Below are 18,241 nucleotides of genomic sequence, written 5' to 3' on the forward strand. Positions count from 1 at the left end.
GGAAGGGAAACGAGGCACAAAAAGGTTTAAGAATATGTCTAAGTTGACGTAGTCAAAATGGGGCTCTCATCTGTACCCACAGGCCTGACTCTGCTGAGTATCAACTGCTATCAACATTTCTAAAGACCATTTATCCCTCCCACAGAAGAACTGACATGTTTGTAACCATCACATTTATTTTTATTTTATTAAGCAATAAGCAAACAAACAATAAGAGGTGGACCTAAAATGGTTTTCTTTTGAAATAATAATTTTTGAAAATCAATGAACTGTTACCACTTTAAGCTGCAGGAGACTGCAGCTGCACCTGGAGAGGGAGTTAATTTTCATGACACACAAAATTGATTAGGCAGTGGACTCTTTCCTCCCCCTTCCCTGGACACATGTATAAACTTCAATGGGGGCAAATTCCATCTAATACTCTGAAAACCATTTCTCATTTCGTAATTTACCCAAATCATATGCACAACTGCAAGAGGAAATAAACAGAAATCTCTCAGCATAAATAAGCCACAATGGATTGTTAATCTTGTAGAGTCAATCCAGCATTAGGGCTAATTTGATCTTTTAAACATTTTATGGAAACCAGCTGTCAGGCTTTCTTTGGAAAAGCCCACAAGGTTCCATACATTGAAGACATGAAACTCTGACAGGCAGGGCATTGCTCAGGCTCCTCTTGAGCTGGCACATTCCTTCACGTGCAGAAAAGCAGAACACAAATCCTTGTCACTTCCTGCTGCTCTGCACACACGTCACAATATCTGGCAAAAGGTGGTTTCTGTTTTCCTTGGTGACCTGTGGGAAGAAGCAAGAGAGCGGGCTTCAGAGTTCCTTTCCTTTTTTGCAATCCTGATAGGCAACAGTCGAAGACAAGAGCCCGGAAGGCCGGGAGAGGGCGAAGCCCAGCTCTTCAAGAGCACTCTGAAAACAAGATGGGGATGGTTGAATCTCACCACCAGCTTCTGCAGTGATGGCTCAAAAAGTGAAAGTGGGTTTTGATGACTGATGGATTTTAACCATGAAAAGAGCTGTGAGTTGAGCCCTGTGTGAGACTCTGGGATGGACAATGGGAATGCAGGATGGGATGGGACACAGCCCAAGTGCAACCTGACCTGAACAGAAGGGACTGCCTGAGGGAAGCCAGGGGAACTTGCCCACGAGGTGGGCCCACTGGCCGTGAGTCGCACCCAGAGTTCTGGGATGCTCTCGAAGCTCAGTAATCTACTCCTCTCTCCATGAACTCCGAAAATCAGTGTTGCAAGGAGCCCCTCACACCAGTCAACTCCTCATTTGAAAGATGAGGAAGGTGGAACCCAGACCAGTGCAGGGATTTTCCTGAGATCTCAGGGGTAGTTGGTAATACGATACAGACTAGAACTCAGGTCTCCCGACCCCCCTATTTTGGTAATAGCGTTACCAAAACAAACAAAAGTAACACAGAGTTTATTTGAGCTTTACCTGGTGATCTGTTTATTTTTCTTTCTTTCACCACCACAGTCCCAATGAGTATAACAAAAGCATTGAGACACCATCGGGGAGTCTCAAGTAAGGGCAGGGCCACCTCATCTCCCATTACCAGTGCCATCCTGTTTGGCCTCACACAACATTCACCCATTCAACATACACTGATGGCGTGTCAACCAGAAACTGGGCAAGGTGCTAGAGATAGAGAAATGACTCGTATAGGGACCTTAACCTCATGGAGCCTGTAGACCATAACAGAGGGACAGACATGAACAACAATGAGAGCAATGAGTGGAAAAGGATCCATGAGAGAGAGTCTGGAAAGGCATGCTGCACTGGGGGTTGGGGGTCAGGAAAGGCTTCCACAGGTGGTGATGCCTGGACTTAATTTTGACAGGTGAACAGTGGGAGAAGGGCACCCAGACAGCGAGAAGGACCTGAGCAAAGACTTATGGCAAGAGGGAGTGCATGTGGAAAACTTCAGCGGGTTCAGTGTGGGTGGACCCTGAGAGGAGAGATGGGCCTGGTCCCACTGCAGAACTTCACACTCTCTGTAGCTAACAGAGGGCCTGGCACACAGTAGGTGCTAAATAAATGTCTGATGAGGAAATGCATAGTGGACTTCATCACTTTTGGCTCCTCAGCAGCCACTCACCCTTCTTGTAAAAATGCTTTGGTTTTCGTTGGAGACTACAGTCTAGTAAACTAGCCCACAGTCAAGGAGTGCAAGGTGGACCCTGGAGATCTTCCTGAGAATCGGAATCCTGAAAGGAGTCAGCCAAGCAGCAAATGGCTGAGGCTAATCCTCCCAGTGGTGTCCAAGGACACTGCCCATTGGTCCCTGCCATGCTGCTCCCTGGGGCAGCTCTGGCTCCCCTGAAATGGGGACCATCCGCTTTGCCTTCAGCTTGAAGAGAAACCGCACAGCCTGGCGAGGCTTTTTGTTGCTGTTTTCACTTAAATTAGCCAAAGTCGATTTCTGCTATTTGCATTCAAGGAAATCCCCTGATATGGAACAGCAGAAAGGGGGAGGCAGGCAGGCCCCCAGTGGTGGGAACACAGTAGGCTCGCTGGGGAGATTCATGTGGCTTTAGCAGTAGCATGCAGAAAGGACTGGCGGCCAGACTCAGAGCCATTAGTTCCCTTTTCTCCACCCTGATGTCACCAGGAATTACAACAGGTTCTGCCTTCGGAGTCTGTGAGAGTCTACCGTGTGCCTCAAAGGAGAAGAGGAGATGAGGGGCATTTGGGTCCATTTCCTCTTCTCTGAACATTTCATCACTTCCTTTATAGATGTAAGAGAAACGATGAGATGTTGAGCTGGGAGAGGAAAGAAAGACGGAAGCAGCATAAAAGAGAAATGGGCAGGCGGGAGGAGGAAAGGAAAGAAACTGTCCAGATGGAAAGAATTAACTCTAACTTTGCAAGAGGGGGTACTGAGGAGGGGCAAGCACAGCACTGCTCCCTCAAGACACCATTGCCTCTAATATCCGTGAGGAGACACTTACTTCTCCATCCAGCTATTAAAAGGAGCTGTCAGAGATGGAGCCTGAGCATTTGACTTCACCAGTTCTGCACTGGACGGTTCTGATGCTGCTCAATTGTAAATATAAGTTGGTGCAGTGAGATACAGATGAGATACCAGAATCAGCCATTTGCAGTAAGGACGGGGGAAGGAAGGGAGGCTGTCTTCCTATGGGTCATTACTGAAGCTTCATTTCTATTCTTTCAGTCCCTAAGCCCTTTGACAGAATGGTTAGGGGGCATATGAAGGGAAATGAAGGGCGACAAGGTGGAAGACCCCACTGTCCAAGATACAGGTCCTGAGTGAACGCTGTGTAAATGGCACACCCAAGGCCTGCAGAGAAGTCGGATTTTAACAGGAGTGAGGCTTCAGAGGTAATAAAAAGAGGCCCAAAGAGCGCTTACATGCCACACAGCCCTAGTTCCATATTTCAGGGAAATGCCTCGTCCTCTCCATCACCACAACCATGTGGCAGCCCTAGACTCAGTACACTGGGCTGTCAAGGCCTCTGTCACCTCCTTTCAACTTCACATAGGCCTGTAAGGTACATGAGACACGCACGATTATCCCATTTCATACAAGAGAAAACTAAGGCATAGGAGACGAGAGAGTTGCAAAGACTGATGAGTACAAACGCCTCACCCATTACCCAAGGGTCCTGACTGAGTGAGGCCTGACCCTGCCTCCCTCCCCCCTCACGAGCTGCTGGGGGCTGAGGGTGCTACAGCAGGGCAGTGCCTGCTGCCCCAACACTCAGAGAACACTCTCAGCCTTGGTTAGATATAAAAAGAATCAAAATTCAAACTGGAAAAGATGCATTTTAAGAATGTTTTCTCATTAAAAATTAATGAACAGAATGCAAAAACTACATTAATATTTTGCTACCCCCCTCTGATTTCCCTAAGATTTCTGAAAATCATGCAGGATGATACCTATGTGAAACTGTCTACTGTATTCAGTTATTATGTTCCTTGTACACCAATGACAAACTCTCACATGCGAGGACAAGTATGGCATCATCTGTCAACCTCGGGGCCCTTCCCTTTATGTAAAATTCTAGTCTTTTTATTCAACCACCAGAATCTTGGCTGCAGAGTCTTTCCTGAAGGCTAATTAGAAGAGGGAAGTGGGGGCTGGGAACAGAAAAAGAAGGTGAGGAACACTGTAGAAAGGAACCAAGGTTGACGCACCCTCCTCCTTCCTGCACTGCAGCCTTGAGAGAGAGAAAGGCAGCTGAGGGAAAACCTGAGCACTCTGCCCCGCCCAGTGGCTGCAGGAGTGGCCTACCCACATGGCCCTTGGGCAAGGGAAGACTGGACGGTGAGTTCTATGGGGACAGGTGCTGCCTCTCATTCATCCTGTGTCTGGCACACAGTGGGGGCTCAATAAATGTTTATTAAATTCTAAGCTGAGAAGAGTCTTTGAAGTAGAGCTGAGTGGTTAAACAAACATTACGAAGAGTTGGACCATCTTAAGCGTCTAAGTTGCTCTGTGCCTCCTGGGGCCATGGAAGGGCCTGAGAGTCAATAGTCAACAATTTGGGTGCCATAAATAACACCAGAAAAACTGTGAACATTTGGAGAGAGGCACAGGCAGGGAAAAAAATGCCTCTTATATCATGTGCAAGAAAGAAAAACAAACCCACGTACATTTCCTTGAAACTGTGTGGGAAGGACCCTGAAAAGTTTCTAATAAGCAAAGGATTACAAAAAGAAATTAATTTGACAATGCTTATTATTATAACAATACATATCATAAGTTATTACTAGTCTCTCTGTTTCATGTTTTGTCTTTACTTTATTGAACCTAAAAATAGGATCATTCATGAATGCAAACCCTGTATCTCTACTTTTTCTAGAAAGTTAAAGTTTTTAAACCAAGAATTATTTTGCCAATGGAGTTTTCAGGAACCCGGGGCCCACGGCTGGTAAGGGCCTATATGTCAATATCCAGGTGGCAATGAGGAGGACGCTTCCCTGGAGGAGGAAGAAGGGGTGATGGCTTCTTTAAGGATCCTGCCTACTGACTTCTGTGTGTATATAAATTGAGATATAATACATATATCATAAAATTCAACCTCTTCAAGAGTAGAATTCAGTGGTTTTTAGTCTATTCACAGATTTGTACAATCATCAGCACTATCTATCTGGAATATTTTCATTGGCTACCCCCAAATAACCTTATTCTCATTCACGACACTTCCTCCTTCCCTCCAATCCCTCGCAACCACTAATCTATTTTCTATCTCTATGAATTTGCCTATTCTGGACATTTCATACAGATGTAATCACACAAGATGTAATCTTTGGTGACAGGCTTCTTTCACTTAGCATAATGTGACGTTAATTCACCCATGTTGTAGCATGTGTCACTACGTCATTCCTTCTTATTCCCAGATGATATCCCACTGGGTATGTGTACCACATTTTGTTTATCCATTCATCAGCTGATGGACATCTGGGTGGTTTCCACTTTTTGGCTATTACGAACAAGGCTGCTATGAACACTCATGTACAAGTCTTTTGTGTGAACATGTTTTCAATTCCTTTGGATATATGAATACCTAGAAGTCGAATTGCTGGGTTATATGGTAACTCTACATTTACCTTTTTGAAGAACTGCCAAACTGTTTTCCATGGTGGCTGCATTTTTACATTCCCAGCAACAGTGTTTGAGGGTCCCAATTTCTCCACATCCTCCCTAACAATTGTTATTTTCCATTTCTTTCCTTAGATTTTATTATAACCATCCTAGTGGGTGTGAAGTGGTATCTCATAGTGGTTTGATTTGCATTTCCCTAATAACTAATGATGCTGCACATATTTTCATATGCCTACTGGCCCTTTGTCTATCTTTGGAGAAATGTCTATTCAGACCCTTTGCCCATTTTTTAATTGGTGCGTCTTTTTACATTGTAAGAGTTCTCCATATTCTGGGATATAGGTTGCTTATCAGATATATGATTTGTAAATATTTTCTCCCATTCTGTGGGTTGCCATTTCACTTTCTTGGTGGTCTCCTTTGAAGCACAAAATTTTTAATTTTGATGAAGTCCAATTTATCTATTTTTTTCTTGTCACTTGTACTTTTGGTGTTGTATAAATAAGACTTTGTCTAATCTAAGTTTACAAAGATTTACTCCCATATTTTAAGAGTTGAATAGTTCTTACAGTTAGGTCTATGATCTATTTTGAGTTAATTTTTGTACACGATGTGAGGTATGGATCCAACTTCATTCTTTTGCATGTGGATGTCCAGTTTTCCAGCACTATTTGTTGAAAAACTACTTCATTCAATTGTCCTGGCACTCTTGTCGAAAATCAATTGATCCAAGATGTAAGGGTTTATTTCTGGATTCTCAATTCTATTCCACTGATGTGTGTCTATCCTTATGCCAGTACTACACTGTCTTGATTAATGTAGCTTTGTAGTAAGTTTTTTTTTTTTTTTTATAATTTTATTTATTTATTTTTCCCCCCAAAGCCCCAGTAGATAGTTGTATGTCATAGCTGCACATCCTTCTAGTTGCTGTATGTGGGACGCGGCCTCAGCATGGCTGGAGAAGCGGTGGGTCGGTGTGGGCCCGGGGTCCGAAACCGGGCTGCCAGCAGCGGAGCGCACGCACTTAACCGCTAAGCCACGGTGCCGGCCCTGTAGTAAGTTTTAAAATCAGGAAGTGTGAGTTCTCCAACATTGTTCTTTTTCAAGATTGTTTTAGCTGGGTCCTTTGCATTTCCATATGAATTTTAGGATTAGCTTGCCAATTTCTACAAAAATCTCTGCCTATTGACTTTGACTTAGAGGTTGACAGATGAACTCTCACTCTTGTATCTACAGAACAGGAGTCCACAGACCCAGAGGACAGCATCAAATTCTTGATGAGATTAAAATGATTTATGCCCTGCTTAGTGAAAAAACCCATGGCAGTTAGAGAAAGAGGTCTAAAAATTTCCAAATTGGAGGAAAACTTGGACCTAGCTTCCATTATTCCCGTGATCTTGCAATCTACAAATAAAAACTAAAAGAATAAAAACTGCTTTATGGAAAAAACAAGTTTAAATGGCTCTAAATTCACAATAGTAGAATAGATTTTAGTTATAGTAACATTTTTATAAAGTAGAAAAAGCCAAATAATTTCTAGGGATCTGAGATTTTATAGCAAAATCATCTGAATCACCCCTATCAATGAAGGTAACAGTACAGCAAGGTTATGCTCATAATGCTCAGGCTTCTGAGTTAGACAGACTGAGGCTTGAATTCTAGCTCTGTCGCCTGCTAACTGAATGACTTTGGACGAGTTATGCAACCTTCCATTGATAAAATAGAGATTATATGATAGACCTCCCCAGGTTACCGTGAAGTCTGTATGCACTGATGTACCTACAGTACTGAGCACACCACCCAGCTCCAGATGCTCAATGACTGGTGGCCACCTTGGTATCTAAATCAATGCTCCGCAGACTCCAGGCACCTCTTCTGTCCCCTCAGTAGGCAACATTCTCCAGCATTTCCATTAAGAAAATATTTCAAAGGAAATGATGAAATATGCTTTCTAAATACCATTAAAACGACCAGACTCATTTATATGTATTTTTTGGTAAGAAGTGACTAGCAGGGACAAAAATATTCTTTTCATGTTGTTAATTAGAAAACTATGAAAACAGTACACACAGCTCTTTCTAGTAATCTTGATCCATGAAGGTCTTCATCTCTTGCCTCTACAGCATTAACATTATAATTAAATGTTTTTTGACAATTAGCCTCAAATAACCAAATACTGAAATAAATTAAAAACATTTACGAGTGGCTATACTTAGCAGTAAACTCTAGAAGAAATCAGAAAAAAAATTTAACCAAACTTCTGAAAGAGAAACCAATTTCAAGAAGGCAGCTGTCAATACCGTAGCCTGCACCATCACAGAAGTTTCTAAATTACCAAGACCATCCTCCAATGACAGGAATAGTAGATCTTTTGTTACAGTCCCACAAGTCCCTGAGGCTCGGTTCTTTTTTCAGTCTGCTCTTTGTTAGGTAATTCGTATTGTTCTACCTTCAACTTCACTCATTCTTTCCTCTGTTATCTCCATTCTGCTGGTGAGTCCATCCAGAGACTTTTTCATTCAGTTATTGTATTTTACAGTTCTAAAATTTTCATTTGATCCTTCTTTATATCTTCCATATCTTTGCTGAAACTTTGGATTTCTTTGCCGAGACCTTCTATTTTTCATTTGTTTCAAGCATGTTTGTAATTGATCACTGAAGCATTTTTATTACAGCTGTTTTAAAATCTCTGCCCTATAATTCCAACAGCTATGTTGTCTTGCTGTTGGGATGTGTTGACTGTTTTGTCTCATTCAAGTTGATTTTCCTGGTTCTTGGTATGGTAAGTGATTTTCAGTTGTGTCTGTTGTGTTATTCTTTGGGTCCAGTGGTCCCAGCCAGTGTGCCTCCTTCTCTCCACCATTCAGGTCTTCTTATGCTTGTTTTATATATAACATCCAAAGTTTTTAGCTGTACTTAGTAAGAGGAACAGGGAGAAGTGTATCTAGTCCACCTTGTCTAAACTAGAAGTGTTCTCAGGTGTTTTTCTGAAAAGTAATGCTGTTTACTTGACACTATTAAGAACAATAAGTCTAGATAATACAAATAACTTTGAATGGAATCCTTTCCCCCATATCGTGAGTTCAGATCCATCTCCACAGCCCTCACATGCTCACCTGTTAGCAAGGGGAGGCTGCCCTCCACACTTTTCATAACTTATTTCCTTACCTAGAATGTTCTCCCTTCTCTTCCCCACTTCCTCCTTCAAAAACGCACCCAAAAACCACTTCCTTCGGGACACCTCTCCCCACTCCTGCTCATACAAATCTCTCCCTTCTCTGCCTCCCGATTTTGACTGTCCCATGGTCTGTTTTTCTTGAGGGAAGGGAAGATGCCTCACGTGTGCCTGTACCATGGACTAAGTGCTGGATGCAAACGATGCTCTCAAAAATGGATTCAGAAACTTTAGTGCATAATAGAAAGGACCCAAGAAATATCTAATCCAACCCCTAAGTCTGCAGACAAGGAAAATGAGATTCTTCATTTATAAAATAGTAACAGAAAGATCACAGAAGCCCCCAAGGAACACAAGAAAGAGAAGAATAATACGGTATGTGAGCCCCTATCTCTTACATAATTAACCAAAAGCTAATCACTTTATTTACACATCATTAGGAGCAATGATTACCTTGCCTGGAGAATAATTTCCAGTCTGAGGAGAAAATATGGTATTATCTTAAAATATAATGTTTTTTTCTGGACTTAACAGTCAACTCCCCTCAATCCCACCTTAGGACTTTTAGATTAGTTTGCAGAGAGCCAATCCCTGAAGTTTAACACCAGCAATTTCCCAGCCTCCCAGCCTGGGAGCTACCTGACCTGAAAACTAGTTGTCTTTCATGATCTTTCGCTATTCATGATCTGCCTCTATTTCCATAGAAACTCTAGAATCATAACCAAAAACTCTAATATGGAGGCCATGTAAAGTAAGACATAGAGAAGGCAACTTAAAAACTCTGAAGACAAGAGCCCCACAGACTTTTCAAAGCCATCATTGAGGACGTGACCTTGCATGGCTCTCAGGTCTCAGCTCACATGTCACATGTCAGAGAGACCTTCCCTGATCACCACCTCCCTCCCCCACCCTCCAGCCCCAACTACCACATTGCCCTGGTTTATTTTTGGTGCATTTATCAATATCCGAAATTGCCCAACTGTTTGCTTCCATTTTGTTCTCTCACTCTTCCACTAGAATGTCAGCTCTCGGTCAGTCTTGTTCACCACCAAGACTTAGAATGATGCACAGCACACAACAGATGCTCAATCAACATTTACCAAATGAATGAAAGAAAAAAACTGAATGAATGCACGTCTTTTTTCACGTCTGGCTGGTCTAACCCTAATGGTCATTTACTGCCCCAAAAGACCCCAGGATACTCTGGTGACAAATGTGAATGTCACACTAGGCCCAGCTGGCCATGGTGACATTTTAGGTGCTCATGGGTACTCTGTAGCTAGAGCTCACTCTCCACTCTCCCTGACAGGAGTGGCCCTGCCAGCCTGACTTGTTCACTTGGCACCCACAGGACCAGTGAGCTTTTAAACTGGGGGTGGGGAGAGAGGGGTACGAGCAGAGCTCCACCAAGAAAATAGTTAGCACTGACACAAACAAAAGTGGAGCAGGGCAAGACAGTATCTGACTGAGAACGGTACAGAGAGATGATGAGGAAAGAAAAGGCAAGTATGTAGGCAAAGCGCCAGCAGTGCTATCACAGTCCCTTACAGCTGGCTCGGACACTGCCACGAGTTAATAGGACAGAACTACTCATCTCTCACATGTGCTCTATGCCACAGCTTCTCCAACTGCGGGGGGCCTGAGAACCACTGGGTGCATGTTAAAACAGATGACTGGACCCCGGCCCAGAGACTGATTCATTAGATCAGCACGAGGCCTAAACTCTGCACATCTTACAGGCTCCTATGTGATGCCCCACACTGCCGGTCTGCAAACCTCACTTTGTGTAGCAAGACCCCACAGCTGTGCTGTCCATGTGGCTACTGAATACGTGAAATGTGGCCGGTGTGACTTGAGGAACTGAATATTTTATTTTATTTACATGTAAATAGCCACATATGGCTAATGGCTACTGCACTGGACAGTGCAAACAGTACATTTCCATCATTGTAGAATGTTCTATCGGACAGTGCTGCTCTACGGCATCTGGAACCTGTGCTTCAAACTACAGCCACAGCTTCCTCTCCCCACAAGCAGAAGTGGGTCAATTCAAAAGGGAAACCTTTAAAATAAAATGGTATTTATTTGCTTCTGTATCCCAACCTGACCATCACCCTGAGAAGAGATGTGCTCAGACCAAGAGCACCAGCTGCTCAGGTGACTCTGACGTCAGGGAGGTCCTGGTGTCTGGTGGGGAGGTGGAAGAACGCGGCCAGGGCAGCTGAGACGTTGGGCGGCTCCCCCACAGGCGAGTTTGTTTCTTCATGGAGTAGAGATATAATTTAATTTCTATAAATTCCTAGGAAATCAGACTCACCTATATTCTAGCATAAAAGGAAAAAAAAGGTAATTCAAAGACAAACGTATATTTTAGAGCCATCTGCTGTTTTAGGTCATCTGCTCCGTTTTGCAGATATGGAGGACCGGCTGTACTCACACTGAACACTTGAACGTCGTTTCTGTTTCTTATTTCTTCCACAAGGGCCAGCGGTTTCCCCTTAGGGATTGGGATTGTGCCAAGGACTACAGTCCCTGCGGTGGACAGTGTCTGACGAACAGCCTGGATGAAAGGCTGACTGAAGAGCTCCATTTTCCCAATCTCATCGATGACACACACTCTCTGCCCTGGGCCACTGCTGGAACCTGCCTGAGGATGACAAAGACATTAATTGGGACACTAAAGTCACATTAAGTAAAGGGCCCTGGGGTCCCACTCCCCAATCACTCACCGACCAACAGTCATACCAGGGTGAGTCAACTATGGTTTGGAAGATAAGAGATCACCCCCCGGTCCACAGGGAACACTTAATTGGCAAACTAATCTAGAAGAGCTCCCCTGGAGACTGCAGCACTCAGATCACTCAATTCCCTGAGCCACCCAGTTTTCCTGGCAATTTTTACTCCTCTAGAATGGTTCCAAGAATAACCAAGCTTTATATGTACATACACGCAGACAATAAGCAGGACCCAAACGCCTCAGGTTAAAAGAAATGAGACAGCAAGTCTGGGAGCCCTTACTAACACTGGTCTCTTGTTTTTTGAGTTTGAGTCGTATGAGGTTCCCTGTCTGCCGGGAGGAGGTAACTACTGCAAGCAAACGCTTGTGTGTTTCATAATCTGCACTACAAGGGCTGGTGGAAAGAAGTGAAAGTTAAAAGGAAAGGAGTCTTGTTAAAAGAAAAAAAGTGAGCAGGGCTGTGCCCTTTAAATCTCACATATCCTTTCTAATGACTTTATACCAATTCATGTCCATTACTTCCTTGAAAACTCCACTGGGAACAGGTGTGGCAGCCACCCTCTAAGACTCCTGATGATTCCCAGCTCCTGGGATTTGCACCCTTGTGCAGACCCCACTATGCAGTACCAGGGCTGGTCTGTGTGACCACCAGAATATGACAGAAGTGATGGTATGTCACTCCTGAGATTAGGTAAGAAAGACTATTGTTTCCATCTTGGTCTCACTCTCTCAACATCTCCGTCTCTTACTTGTGCATGCTCGTGCTCTCTCTGTCTTTCTCCCTCTCTTGAATCACTTGCTCTGGAGGAAGACAGCTGCCATGTTGTAAGGACACTCTGCCAGCAGATGACAAGGTCATGTGGTAAGGAACTGAGGCCTCATGTCAACAGGTAGTGGGGAACTGAGGCCTCCCTGCAACCATGAGAGTGAGCATGGGAGCGAATCCTTCTAAGCCAAGCCTCAGAAGACTGCAACCTCATGAGAACCCTAAGCCTGAAACCCCGGTGAAGCCACTCCTGGATCCCTGACCCAGGAAACTGTGTGAGATAATAAATGTTCGTTCTAAACTGCTAAATTCTGGAGTAATTTGTTACACAGCAACAGAGAACTAATATTCACATCGTCTCTAGAAAGCCCTCCCAGAGAAAGGTGATATGACTTTGAACAGTTCTTTCAAAGTAGGGACACAACAGAAGACATGATAAACACTTCAATGAACGCTGAGTGACATTTTATATATCTTTGCATAAAAGATTATTCTGAAAACTGTATGTAAAGCTAACTTACAAAGTACTTTTCACTATAATTCTTAGACTCCTTAAATAATGACATCAATACATTCTCAGAACGTATGTCTCAGTTAAGCTCGATTTTGCTCAAATTCCAAATACCAAAGCCATGGTACATGTGGCTGGTGGTAGCCAGTGACACACGGGGCTGAGGGGCAGATCCTAAAGCCCTGTATGAAGCACAGAGGGATGGAGATTTTGTCCAACAGCTGAGACATTCTAAGCCAGGGAGGATCACAAGTTGTGCTAGAAAGGCTACTACCTGAGTGGAGTCAGGAAGACAAGTCAGACATTTTTTTGGATTAGATGATATGAGATTATGGGGTCTAAACCCAGGAAGTGACTGGAGAAAAGCATCAGAGCAGCAGTTTTCAAACTTTTAAGTAAGTGGTACTCTTTATTTTCCTACCTAATGTCATATATATATAACTTATTTTCCACTCATTTTATTAGCAGGAAAAACAGGAAAGGACCCACTGTAATCATCCAAAAGAGGTCTAAACAATCGCTCAAACTTCCGTGTTTCAATGCACTTCATTTTTACCTTTCAATTTAGTTTACGTGTGTGTGTGTGTGTATATATATACATACATATACATATGTATGTATATATATACGTGTATATATATATATACATACATATATATGTGTATATACATATGTATATGTATATATATATATACACACACACACACACACACCCCATACATACATACAGGGACAAAGTTGGATTCATTTTTTTCTTTCCCATGGGATTGAATGATGCTGCGAAGTTGAGCTGAGGCAGCTAACGTTGCCCTCCAGTGATGGGGTGAGGGAGGAAGGGTGAGTATCTGGAGTAAGTTACTATTTATTCCAAACTTTTTCTTCAAAAATGAATGCCAAATTTGGGAGAAGTAAAACAGCTATCAGCCACCTGCTCATAAGCATAAAAATAGACAATCCCACAAGAGCAAGCCATTCCAACTGACTTGACTCTTATCAAGGAGTATTTGGGGCATTTTGCTGCCTCCAGAGGCAATGAATAATTGTATATGTTGTCTTTCTGGAGGTTACCATCTAAAAACCAAATAGAACTCTATTCTGGCATGTGAAAATGACAGTTTAGAAGGCAGTCAATTCAGACAAACAGAGACAATATGAAAGAACGTGTGTGCACCTATGTATGTGTTTATTCGGGTGTATCTATGTGGGCAGTCATGCATGCAAATACACAGCAGCAGGTATAAATACACAGCACGTGGCTCTACAAGCACCCTGCTGCCAGTCGCCACAACACTCACCAATGAGAGCTCACAACATCATTGAAACCCCTGCACAAAGATACCTGGACACACACGCATGCATTATTTTCTACCAATTGGAAATGCTCATTTTAAAACCTTAACTTATATAAAATCCTCATTCTGTCCAGAATTAGGGAATTTTATTATCCAGGAACTAGAGGAATCTCAAATATAAATCTCGGATTTTTAATGAAAAATAGAAGTTATTCATGCTCAATTGAGAGACAGATACCAGATGTTAAGCCACTCAGAAGCCAGTAAAGTTTGTTTTTCTAAATAACACATATTCAAGAGCTTAAGAAAAGAACCACTCAGGTTCAAAACTGTTTTATTTCTACATAAATTCAAGCAGCTTTATAGGGAAACAAAAAAATAAGCCAGTGAACAAACATTTACCCTGTTTACACTGTTCCGGATTCTCTTCTGAGCAGATAAAGACACGGCCTTACAGCACTCGGACCAATCGAGGCTTGAAAACTGTCAGGAGCCTGCCCCGTCCTCCCCATTTCCGGTTGTGGGGGAGTAACAACGAGGAAGAAGCTCATGAAGAACTTCGGGTGGCTCTGGGCCACCAGGGGAAAATCCCTGTGTACACACTCTCTGGGTGTACACACACTTTCTTCCTCGCACACCTTCTCTCCCCAGAGGACAACACAGGCAGCGTGACCGCTGAGAGCTACACCGCAGGCCTGTGTCACTCACCACACCCCTCTCAGGCTTATGTTTCAGTTGATTATACATTTTCACTGTGACAAAGAGTGAGAAAAACTTCTTTGTACAAAGCCTATTTTGTCCTCTGTTTGTTCTGAGGGAGAAAATATTTCCTTGGGATGACAGAGTCCTAAAATTGACCAGCCACGGGTAAGAGAAGCTATGAATAATTTTATAGCTTTGGTTGCACTCAGCTAGTCTGCTTTCTGGAAAGATTAAATCAATTTAGAGCAACAACAAAATATCTTTGTACCAGTTATGCCAGAGACCTGAAAATAGTGTGATTTTTTTGATCCTTCATTTAATCTTTGTATGTACTTTTAAGAATACAAAGAAAATGAAAATAATCAATTTCATTTAACCAAAATATTGAACTGAGAGAAAGCTAAAGTGTTTTTTGCCTTATTCTGAATTATTTTCTTAATATCTCTGATGGTATTAAAGTTACCTTTTTTTTAACATCAGACACACAGACTGGCTTCTGAGCTCGCCTGTCTGGGACAGCAAGTATCAAAAGTCATGGGAGAGAACTGGGGGGTGTCGGTCAGAAGTTAGGCAGAGCTGTAGCCCTTCGCCCCAAAGAGCCACAAGTTCCAGGGAAGCCAGAAAGGTGAATGGTGATAACCGCAGCCACAGCCAAGCCGGCCCACAATTCCTCGATCCTCTGAAGTTATTAGCTGAAAATGCAGGGCACCAGTTAGACTTTTATGTGTGTTTATTCCAAGCCTAAAGTTTCAGAATCCCTTTACAGTCTGGTGGCATGTCAACTGTGTACCGTTAGGGAGTAAAATCACAGGCTGGCAGCCAGGAAAAGACGTCTAGACTGCCCGACGCACCCCGCAACCCAGCCCTTCCCCACTTAGGCATGCGTGCTCTGGGTGGAAGCTGCCCCCACCGACATGCCCGATATCCCTGCCCCAGGGCCCACACACTAGTTCTGAGGCTCCTCTTGTGTCCTAACTGGCCTCTCTGGGGCTCACCCACACCAGCATCTGACCGCAGAGCACCAGAACGGCGCCCTTGGCATTTTCCAAGCTACAAGAACTATCCTGGGACTGAAACAGCATCTACTGGCTGACAGTCAGCCCAAGGGATCAAGGACCCAGTACTCCTCATGATCCCAGTGCCTGGGGACTGGCCTGGACATTTGGGCTCACAGGCCTCCATGACACATTCATGGCTCTCTCTGGCCCCCGGGTTCCTGGCAAACACAAATCAGACTGCTGATGTGAGGCTCCTCCCAAGGTACTGCCGCCAGTCACCTCACTCACATTCTCAAGAAAAATAATCAGAACTATCCCGACGTTTTGCACCTCCTCGCAGCCAGGGACTAACGCACTTGCGAGCATTATCACATTCAGTCCTAATAACTTCATGTAGCAGGTATCAGCATCTCTGTTTTACAGATGAGGAAAGGAACTGATTCCTACCAAGTCACAGAGCTCCCAAGTGACAGAGCTGTGAGTCAAACCCAAGATCACCTGATGCCAAAGCTCTCTTCCACACCCAGTGAGCAATACCACCTGCACACTTTCAATGTAAAATAAGGAAAAAATGAATCTAAGACATTCATCGAACCATGAAGAAAGTACTTTTCTATTCAATGAGAAGCAGTAACACTTCAGTTTCTAGGGGCCTACAGAGGCATAGCCAGGAAAATCCCGATTTTTTTGGAGCAATCATATTACTTTCAATTACTCAAAAAGAACTACATGTTTGGGGTCTCAGAACAATTAACATCACCAACACCATTTTATCAGGTACAGAGAATGGCCCCCTTTAGGGGCCAGATGTGAGCTGCAGGTGGAGGGACCTCCCCTCTACTAGGAGCACGCCTCCTTACACACAGCAGAAGAGACACGACCATGTATCCCCAAATGTACTAACTTCTGCCACTTCCTTATCAGCTGATAGTGTTTACAATAAATTTTTTAATTTCACTTGCTTAGAAAAATTGTAGTCAATATTTAAACTTCTGATAGAACTTGGGTATCTTTGATACCTGATATCCTTTCATTAGACATTGCCTGGAGAAGAGAAAGTTGATTGTTTTTCCTAAAGTAAAATGGTGATGACTTTTTTCCTAACTAGTGACGTAACTGGATACAAATGTAGAGAACAGCTTAGATTAGGAAAAACCAACTATTATGGCTTTTTTAGTTCAGCTTTTGAACGTACAGTGATGTTATGTTTGTTAATTACTGCTCACTTTGTTACAGAAAGTATTTCAAAAGGCAGTCAAGTTACTTTCCAGTTAAAGCCTCAGGAGAAAATTATTTTTATGTTAAGATAACCTAATGAAGATAAAACAATTAAAATTGGGCTAGCCCCGGTGGCCTAGTGGTTAAGTTTGGCACGCTCCGCTTCAGCGGCCTGGGTTCGGTTCCTGGGCGCTGACCTACACCATTTGTGGGTCAGTGGCCATGCTGTGGCGGTGACCCACATACTAAACAGAGGAAGACTGGCAACGATGTTAGCTCAGGGAGAATCTTGCTCAGCCAAAAAAAAAAAAATTAAATTAATTAGGAGAAATTTTGATGAGGAGGATGTGCATGATCTTAAAGAGTCTCCCTGCTCCCTGTTTATTTGCTTCAAAGGAAAAACCAGTAAATACAGAGTAGAGAAAATGGACAATTCTTTGATCAGGTAATCAAAAATTAACATCACGTACCTCCAGATGAGATGCCCGAGAAAGAGGCATCACCATTTATGTAGTAGTCTGGCTAAACCCAATCATGAGAAAACCTCAGAAAAACTCCATAAGAGGAATATCCTATTAAAATAGAACTGTATTCCTCAAAAATGTCAATGCGATATGGGGCCAGCCCAGTGGCATAGTGGTTAAGTTTGTGTGCTCCGCTTCAGTGGCCCGGGGTTTGCAGGTTCAGATCCCAGGCACGGACCTACGCATCGCTTATCAAGCCATGTTGTGGCAGGCGTCCCACATAAAATAGAGGAAGATGGGCACAGATGTTAGTTCAGGGCCAATGTTCCTCAGCAAAAAGAGGAGGATGGGCAACAGATGTTAGCTCAGGGCTAATCTTCCTCACCAAAAGAATAAAAAAAAAGTCAATGCCCCAAAAGACAAAGAATGAGTGTGGAAATGTTCCAGATTAAAGGAGGCTATGGAGATATGACAACTAAATGTAATACTTTACCCTAGATTGGAGGAAAAGAAATGTTACAAAGAACATTGTTAAGTCAACTGACAAAACTGGCAGAGGAATGGTAGATTAGATCAAGGTATTTTCTTAGTGTAAAATTTACTGAGGTTGATAATTATATAAGAGTATATCCTTATTCTTAGGAAAAATATACTGAACATTTATAAGCCAAGTACCCTGATGACTGCAACATACTCACAAATGGTGTCCCCCACAAATTTATATATTTATACAATCATACACACAGGGGAAGAAAGAGTGAACAAATGATAGGGCAAATGTTAAAAAT

At 43.1% G+C, this 18,241-nt stretch overlaps 1 protein-coding gene across 1 annotated transcript in view; it reads right to left on the bottom strand.

Moving 5' to 3' along the window:
• Positions 1 to 222: 222 nt before the first annotated feature.
• NTPCR (nucleoside-triphosphatase, cancer-related) overlaps positions 223 to 18,241 on the bottom strand; it is a 39,386-nt gene continuing 21,367 nt past the window's right edge. The window contains exons 4-5 of the mRNA XM_058543014.1: positions 11,203 to 11,412; positions 223 to 795 (exon numbers count right to left, since the gene is read on the bottom strand). Of these exons, the coding sequence (XP_058398997.1) occupies positions 727 to 795; positions 11,203 to 11,412 (279 nt within the window). The 3' untranslated portion in view covers positions 223 to 726. The remainder of the gene's footprint in view (positions 796 to 11,202; positions 11,413 to 18,241) is intronic.

This window comes from Diceros bicornis, chromosome 6 (genome assembly GCF_020826845.1).
Source record: "Diceros bicornis minor isolate mBicDic1 chromosome 6, mDicBic1.mat.cur, whole genome shotgun sequence".
Lineage (NCBI taxonomy): Eukaryota > Metazoa > Chordata > Mammalia > Perissodactyla > Rhinocerotidae > Diceros > Diceros bicornis.